Raw genomic sequence first — 8,433 nt, forward strand, 5'->3', positions numbered from 1 at the left:
ATATATTTATGTGCAGCACAGCCATGCAGGAAAGTATAAAATTTGCCTCTAAATCAAGTACACGTAACTAAAAAATGTTACTCAATACCACACTTATGTGACTTTAGATTACACGATTAACTGTCCAAATGTAGTAAATGTAGCCTCTTACTATGAGACGCGCTGAATCCAAGAGGAATAAATGAGTGCAGAGCAGTCAGATGTACCGGCCTTACTGTCCAGATAAGACCATTACATGTGTGTCCCTGGGACGCACAATTACAAATATTGACTTAAGTTAAACAGCATGTGTTCTGAAAATAGGAGCCACTCCTTTTTTGGGGATGAAGAGATGGGGGAGGATGATTTATTGCTTGTTCGTACAGTTGTTATTTAGCAAATCATTGTGCAGTCCAGTCAAGTTTAGGTGGATTAATAAATTGCTTTATTCTTATTAGAAATGAGGTACGGCTGACAGATTCAAAAGATACATAAATATAGTAAGACATGAAAAAATATATGTATTTCATATGTGGTTTGTTTTTATTTAAACTGTGCAGCAACAGCGTTTAAGAAGAGTAACACTCAATATAAGAAACTGTATAGCTGTGTTGTGGGTTCTCTAATGCAAAGAGAAAAGCAGAATATACTGATCTCCTCAGTGCCATAAAACACAAAAGAGATGTTAGATATCACAAATCAAAGAGGTTGACTCATAAATCCAGAATTTCGTTCACGGTCTTCACTGAAGATTCATAAATAAGCCTGTGGCAGGAGGGGAGGAAAGGTTAGTCACGACAGCTCATGCAACAAAGACCAATCAGAACTGTCTTATGTGGTCCCACTCACCTCTGGACGTCTCTGGTGTCTCCGGATGTGACGGCGTGTTTGTGAATCTGCTGCTGGACGGATGTGGCGGCGCTCCTCAAACTCGCTTTAGACTGCCCCGCTAAGAGTGTCACGTATAAAGCAAACGTGATACATCTCAACCAGCAAAGGGATCAAAAAAACAACCTAAAATCTTATGACTCACTGCGTCCGATGACCGCCAGCACGTGCAGGACGGCAGCCAGCTCGTGCAGGCTGCTGATGGACTCGGAGTCGAACGACGAGCAGACTTCTGTCAAAAAAGCCCTGAAAAGGACCCATTCAGAAAACGCCATATTTATTATTTATGATCCCTGGTAGCTTTTAGAGGGAGTAAGAGGATGTTTACCTGGTAAGGGAGGAGGATTTGAGGATGACAGACAGTAGGAGGCCGGACAGAGGAGGCAAGTCCTCCACTGACTCTGGAGTGACCACCTCTTCAGGACGGGTCATCTTTAAAAACAAGAGCACAGCGTCATTCATCGGGGCCCTGAGGTGCCTGGAAGAATTCCCCCGGTCGGTCAGCATGCGATGACGGCGAAAGACAAACAACAACAAAAAATGCTTTGGTGGGTCGGGCCGCACCTTCTGAAGCAAATGTCTCTTCTCCACCACCACCACGGCAAAGAGAGTGGAGAAGACCCCGTACAGAGGTGCTTTGTCCCAGGTCTGCGCCACCTTAAGGAAGTCCGCCAGGCCGGGAACGGCGGAGTGACACAGCTATGGGAGGGCACACAGACGGAGATGTGTGCTTAACACGGGAGATAAAAGATCTACACAGCTGGTCTGAGGCAAGAAATAAACAAGCACGGTGTATCTGAACTCAAGGTGGAGGACACACTCGGGAGTCCAGATGTGGACGTACCTGTTTTCCCTCCTCCGGGTCCTTCCTGAGACGGCGAGCCAGAAGCTCGATGATCTTCTGGAAGATGTTGGCAACCACGCCCAGAGCAACAGTGGTCCCATCTTCCACGTGTTCCTGAGACGGGTCGTTCTTGTTGTGCTTGGGCAGGTGGCTGTCGGACACGTCCTTCAAAATCTGCAGCACCGCGGGAATGCACAGGTAGCCCGCCTCTGGAAACCCCACGCAGAATGAGAAGGAAGGACATTCCGGTGAAGAAACATGATGTTTTGCCCGATAACATCTTTAAGATAGAAACACGCACACTGGTAGCCGTGTTGTTGTTTTTTCCGCCCACTATAAAAAGGCATTTAAAAAGACTCACCTGAGAGGAGGGTGAGGGAGCACAAGTGGAGGATTTGACCCGTGAACGCCTCGTCAGCCAAACCCACGAGCAAAACGTCTCGGCACACCGCGAGGAAACTCTGGGGGGGAAAACGCAAGACGTCTTTTTTTTTTTTTAATCATGAAAATGTTCCCACTTTGTGAGCCTGAATCAAACATTTAGACCTGCACTGTGCCTCTGCTCCCTTGATAGAGACCACACACATTTGACCTATTTAGATAAATTTAAAGGCGGTGCTTAACGCAGTGAATTTGGCTCCACCAATTACAGCCGGACTCCGGGCTCCGTAGAATATGCTCAACCCGTATTTGTTTGGGCTCAATCAATCCTTTTAGTGGACGCTTCCCGCTCCGTTTTCTTTTCAGAGCTTTCGCGCTTGCATTATTAGCAAAGAGCTCACCTCGGTTATTCGCGCAGCAAGCGGCTGCAACTTCTCGGAATCCTTTTCAGCACCATCATCATCATCATCATCATCATTGTCGTTGGTGGTACGTGTAGCGAGGAAGGGCAACACCCTCTCAGCTACCCACGCTGCCACGTGCTCCAGAGAGAGCAGGTGCTCTCGACCTTCTGAGGACTGGGACACGAACAGAGGCTTTCGTGCTACATCCACTGAAATCGATATTTTCAAACCGGCAGGGATAAAAATGTGCTAAATTGGAGACTCACGCTATGCTGCAGATGCGCACTGAGTTGACCGTGATGCACAAAGGCTTTCAGTGCCGTCTCCACGCTGGGGTATTTAGCATCTTCAGCGGCGGCGCTGAGGTGAGTGTACAGCACTGACTGTCGAGACAAATATCACACCGGTTCCGCCGGAGGACGGATCATGAAAAGACATTTGTCTACTCCACGTGGAAAACGCTGAATAAAGAAATGTAAACGCACTCTAGGTCCGTTTGAAATGAAATTGCGATAAATAGCTCTCTGGCATACCCTCCAGTTTCCTAGAACCTCGTGCAGCTGCTTCAGAGGTGGCGGGCCGAGGGCCAGCACTTGGTCCCGCAGCGACGGGCGAATAAACAGGTACTCCAGGTACGCCAGGGCCAGGTCCGGTTTGGCCTCCGCCGTCTCCTGGATACGCACCTTTCGTCTGCCGCTGTCCTGAAAGTGAGAGGAGCAGTTTGATGAAGAGCGGCGAGGAGCCTCCATAGAAGTGCGAGAAACCACCGTGGCGCAATGACCGGCGGAGGGACGGGGGTGGGCGGGCGGGGGTCTGACGCACCCCTTGCTTGGGCAGAGCCTCGGTGAGCCAGTCGGTGACGAGCTCGAGGACGTGAGCGGCCTGGCCCCAGCTGCACATGCAGTCCAACAGCTGGCTGTACTGCTTCGGCCCCGCGCACGAGTCCATCCGCCTCAGTCGGGACAGCACGCCGCAGCTGGTGGGGCGAAGAGAGAGAGGCGGCTTAGACGTTAAACGGAAAAAGAGCAGGGCGGGACCGGAGGAGGCGTCAGGGCGTACCTGAAGGTTGGAGCCGCGGCCGGGGGCATGAAGGAGGCCAGCTGGATGAGAGGAGCGGTGCAGCGCTCGTCCTGGGAAAAGCAAACGGACAACGTTTCACGGTGAAAACCCGTCAGTTGGTGGAAAGAAAACAACACGGGGAAGGAACAAGTACCTCAAAGGTCTGGAAATACTTGTTCATCACACTTCCAAACTTGGCCAAAGTGTACTTGCGGGCCTCTTCGTTTTGTTTGAGGGCCTTTGTGACACTTCTCCAAAGGATGACCACGACCTCCAGCAGACCGGAGAGGACGGCCGTGTCGTTGCCCAGCGAAGGTTGAGCCTGTCGACATCAGAACGGGAAATTATAGAAAGAAATACGGCTCAACTTATTTGTCAAGGGTTAATTTGTAGGTTTAAAGTAAAGAAGACGATCCACACAAACTTCTCATTTAAATGCCTCCGTCTTACTTTGCTGTTCTCCTTGTTGCTGTCGATAAAGTCGGACTGGTCACAGTCGCTCTGGATGCAGCTGTTCACAACACGGCGAATGGCCAACATCAGCTTTACTGGAAGAGAAGACAAAACCAAACGGGTGACCCAACCACAGATGCAACACGGCATTTATTGATTTCTGCCTCACGTGCACAGCACCTACTTATGTTAGTGGGTGCTGTGTGTTTGTGGGCGAGCTGGTAGAACTTCCGGGTAGCCATGGGGTTCATCTGGAGGAGGGTGATGCAGCGGCAGCACCACTCGCGCTCCGGGTCGTTGACGGGGAAGAAGGACTTGAAGAGCAGGTTGACGATGCGCTTGGAGACCGGATGGGAGTCGATAGCCAGGCGGGCCAGCAGGTGGTCCATGTTGCACACGTCCCAAAACTGCGGAGCGGTACGTTAGTGATCTGCGTTGCTGACTGCACTTTCGCGGTTTGGATTTGGATCACATTGTTGCGTGACGCAAAAAGGAAACCCAACGCATTCGGTACCTTGGCAGCGCGGACGGCCTTGATCTTGATGAGCATGTCCAGGAAAGCCACGCGCACTTTCTCCGACTTGTCGTGAAGGCTGTACTTGAGGGTGGGCAGGAGTTTTTCCAACAGCGGATGGCTTAGATTGTTGTCCAGGACAATAGTCAGACACTGCGGGGGGGCGGGACAACAATACACAAACCACAAGTCATTAAATATCTTGTATGTCGGCGATCAAATCCGCTGCGCTAATTCCGTTTCTAAAGAACATCCCGGGTAAGATTTTATAATAGCAATTGAACTTTAACAGGCCCATGTTGATATCTTCCAGGACAATACAAAATAAGGACGGTGAGAAACAACGCTTCACACCTTAAAGACCGAGCACCGGACATCGGCGGAGCTTTTGTCAGCCGCCAGCTCTGTCACCAGCTTCTTCAGGAAGTCTGTGATGATCGTGGGAGGAAGGAGCTCCCAGCACTTGGCCAGGATCTTGCACACTCCCAGCGTAGCATTGGAGCGCACAGTGGGATGAGGGTCATCCAGGAGGCCCTGCAGATGACAGATCGGTGGTTGGAATAGCGGAACCTTTTTGATCCTTTGGAAAGGTCTGTGTCAGAGTGTGCTTTGGGTTTCATTTTTTTTCTCTCAAGTTTCCTCATAAAAAAAAAGGAGGAATGTTTTCAGCGGCTCTCACCATTGCTGTGTCCAGCTGCTTTTGAACGGTCTCATCTATAATCTGGTTGTTCTGCTCGGGGTCGTGGATCGGGAAGGCCTCAGTGAAAAGCAGAGTGGCATTTGCACGCACCTCAAAGTTTGGAACCTGAAGAAATAGAACAAAAACACATGAGACTAGAATCAAATGCAGAAAAAATAGAAATGTGTGCAGTTAAGATGTGTCTCCATACACTTAGAGCTTTCCAGAGAATGGGCTTGTAGAGATTACAGAGCATCTTGTCCACCTTGTTACAGCCTTGCCGTGAGTGGAAGTAGCTCATGATCTGCATATGACCATATGACAGTTAGGAGATCACAAAAAGGTGAGTGTACAGTGAAAAACACGACCTCAGACGCTGGTAAAAAAAAAAAAATGAACAAAGTAGTGAATATGTTCACCTGCCGGACTTTGGCATGCACAGGAGATGCTCTACGAAGGAAGATCGCATTCTGCATAAAATCCTGAATGCATGAGCTTTCAATCTTCTCCAGGAAGTCGCCATTCGCCTTCTTCCATGCTCTGTAGTAGATCTCCATAATGTGAGTAGTCATGGTCCTGCACGGAACATTTCATTAGTAGACGACACGGAGATAAGATTGACTACACCCGAACCGAATGTTGCAGGCGTCTTACTTGCTATAAAACGGCAGCTGCTTTTTAATGGTGCCGTGAATAACACAGATGAAGTTGACGTTCCAGCTGAAGAGAAACACCAGGAATCGCTTTCCCTGCGACAATACACACATCATCAGGACCGGCAGCTCAAAAGGGGAAACCATTACAATAAAATACAAAACAGAGACTCAAACTCTCTACTCACGTCATCGTTTCTAATGTAATTAGGACTATGAAAGCACTGGAGCAACAAGTCGGTTATCTGCTTGTTTTCTTCTGATGTGTAGTCCAAACTCAAAAGCACATCGTGAAGACTCCAGACTCTTTGGATCTCAACAGCCTGTGAAAAGAGAGAGAAAGCGAATGAAGAGAATACAACAAAACTACCAGAATTGAAGATAGTTTGAAAAGGGCCTCATGATGGATTGATCTGATGCATCGCTGAGGAACATATACTGACTAGTTTCTTCAGGGTGAAGCTCTTCTGCAGAGAGATGAGGAAAGCCGTGCGGCCAAACTGTTCTTTCTCCTTCAGCCCCTTCTTCCACCAGGCCTCGCAGAGCATGTGGATATGCCGCTGCAGAGGAGCCTCCGAGAAGGGCAGCGACACCAGAATCGCTGAGGGAAAGACACGTTAGATATGGATTTACCTGAAGGTACATCAAATATAACAGGGAAGAAGATCAGCAAGGACACCGACTGTGAAGCCTGTGGGCAATTTCCAGAAGGGCGCCGTAGGTGTCGCCGTCTTGTAGGACCTTTATTGACGCATAAGCCACGAGCGTCACGCCGTCCACAACAGCCATGACTCGTGTCTGAAGGAAAGATTTACGGCGAATGACACCAGAAATGTCAATTAGATTTTGGTTTTGATTAATAGTTCGACGACAGAATTTAAAAGTGTGATCAGAGTGAACTCACAGGGTCGGCAGCGGACTCCACTTCCATCCCGTCTTCCCCGTCCTCCACCCAGCGCTCTGGAGGCAACTCCTGCAGGACGTCCTGAAGGAGCGAGCCCAGTTTTCCCCAGAGAGTCGATCTCTGGCCCACGGGCATCTCCTCCACCACCTCCTGCACATCGAAAGGCTCCGCTTTGTCCTTCTGCTCGGCAAACAGAGACGAGAGAGAAGCGACTCGTGACGTAGAGGACAGACACGCAAGCGGCTGTAAAAACACTTTGAATTGCAGCTTATTCACAGTAGTAGATGACTTGTGGAAAATACATTTTGTTTCCCTTTGAATTGCTCATAGTTAAGTAATTTTAAGTAATTTGTTTTACAGAATTTTATTTTATTTTCATGAGAGTTATCAATAATAATAATTCAATTTCTTAAACTAAAACTAAATTTAACAATGATAAGGAGAATGTGTTTAGAAACTGTGAGACAAAATCAAATTTCCAATTTCAAAGACAAATTTCCCAAAAGATTGTATCTGTACCAGTTTGTAGTGCAGTTAACATTATATGATTACATTTCAACATATAGTATAGATATAATTAAAGTTGTTGATTTGTTCTATGGTCTGCTTGGAAGCTCCAGTTTGTGGTGCTCAGGAATTTGACAGATTGTGATAATCATTAGAAGTATTAACTTCCACGTTAGTTTTATAGTTTTCACACATCTCGTAGCTTCTGAAGGGTTCCTGGTTTATATTTACTTTACTCACATGCAGCTCGATGAAGCGGAGGAATTCCTCCACGTTGTCCTTACAGGCGGCCGCTAAAAACGTTTCTCGCTTGGACATGTTTCTCTTTTTGTCCCTCTAAACCTGCAACGAAAGAAAACAGCAACGTAAAGGCCGATGGCGAGTTCCTGTAACAGATTCAAAACAAATATGGCAGTCCCGGTGTGTCGTTACCGTTAAAAGTGATAATTACCGAAGTTTATTTTATTTTATCCGTTGGTTCTTGCAGTACTACGTTTTATAATCACGAGACTATAAAATATCAACCATAAGCTCCGTCAGTTACCTTCTTATTGATAATTTTGTGAGGTGACAACCGTTGGCTGACAGCCTTCCATAACAACAGCAAACCCGCGCAAATTTGGATTCGGTGCGTCGTGACGTATGTGTCATGACGTCGTGCGTCGTGACGCATTCCGACACGTTTATTGTCGTTTGCATTCACATCCACTAGATGGCGACAAGTGACTGGATATATTACAGAATACAGATCTATAGGTCTTTACAATGCCGCTATGCTGTGAATGCGCACTCGATATTATTTGCTCTGTAGGATATTTGCCCTTTTAGATTACACTCCAATCCTCAAGGGAAATTATGCTGCAGTTCTACGTTTTGCTCAAGAGGCGCTTCAGCAGCACAAAGTTACACATACACTCCAGTACGGTAGTGAGGTTTGAGGTGTTTTGAGTAATTGCATTTTAAGTTATACTCCATAATATTTTAGAAAGACATTATTTTTTCCCATAATATATATTATATATATTCACTGACTAGTTCCATATTTAAATTGTTGATATAAATAAAATAAAATATGTTATGTTCATTCTACACAGCAGTATCTAAAAAAACAATATTCCAATCCAACAATCTCTTATTGCATGCACCACACTAACATTTATTGCAGGTA

General features: G+C 47.1%; 1 protein-coding gene across 2 annotated transcripts; it reads right to left on the reverse strand.

Moving 5' to 3' along the window:
- Window positions 1-401: 401 nt before the first annotated feature.
- On the reverse strand, window positions 402-7,973 carry ncapg2 (non-SMC condensin II complex, subunit G2). 2 transcript variants are annotated; one of them, XM_040167736.2, is made up of 27 exons: window positions 7,810-7,973; window positions 7,506-7,607; window positions 6,759-6,938; window positions 6,538-6,652; window positions 6,298-6,455; window positions 6,043-6,177; window positions 5,856-5,950; window positions 5,621-5,777; window positions 5,413-5,505; window positions 5,202-5,327; window positions 4,877-5,056; window positions 4,523-4,675; window positions 4,193-4,415; window positions 4,006-4,103; window positions 3,710-3,877; window positions 3,556-3,626; window positions 3,319-3,472; window positions 3,030-3,197; window positions 2,763-2,879; window positions 2,494-2,670; window positions 2,073-2,172; window positions 1,712-1,920; window positions 1,432-1,566; window positions 1,196-1,299; window positions 1,013-1,113; window positions 829-928; window positions 402-744 (listed from the first exon to the last, which is right to left on the reverse strand). In XM_040167736.2, exons 2-27 carry the CDS (start codon window positions 7,581-7,583, stop codon window positions 693-695), a joined length of 3,447 nt encoding a protein of 1,148 aa, XP_040023670.2. In that variant the 5' UTR covers window positions 7,584-7,607; window positions 7,810-7,973; the 3' UTR covers window positions 402-692. The 2 variants fall into 2 exon arrangements, with proteins under 2 accessions (XP_040023670.2, XP_040023669.2); XM_040167735.2 differs by having other exon boundaries at window positions 7,717-7,912.
- Between the last annotated feature and the right edge of the window lie 460 nt (window positions 7,974-8,433).

The sequence above is a fragment of the Gasterosteus aculeatus genome, chromosome 21, assembly GCF_964276395.1.
Source record: "Gasterosteus aculeatus chromosome 21, fGasAcu3.hap1.1, whole genome shotgun sequence".
Lineage (NCBI taxonomy): Eukaryota > Metazoa > Chordata > Actinopteri > Perciformes > Gasterosteidae > Gasterosteus > Gasterosteus aculeatus.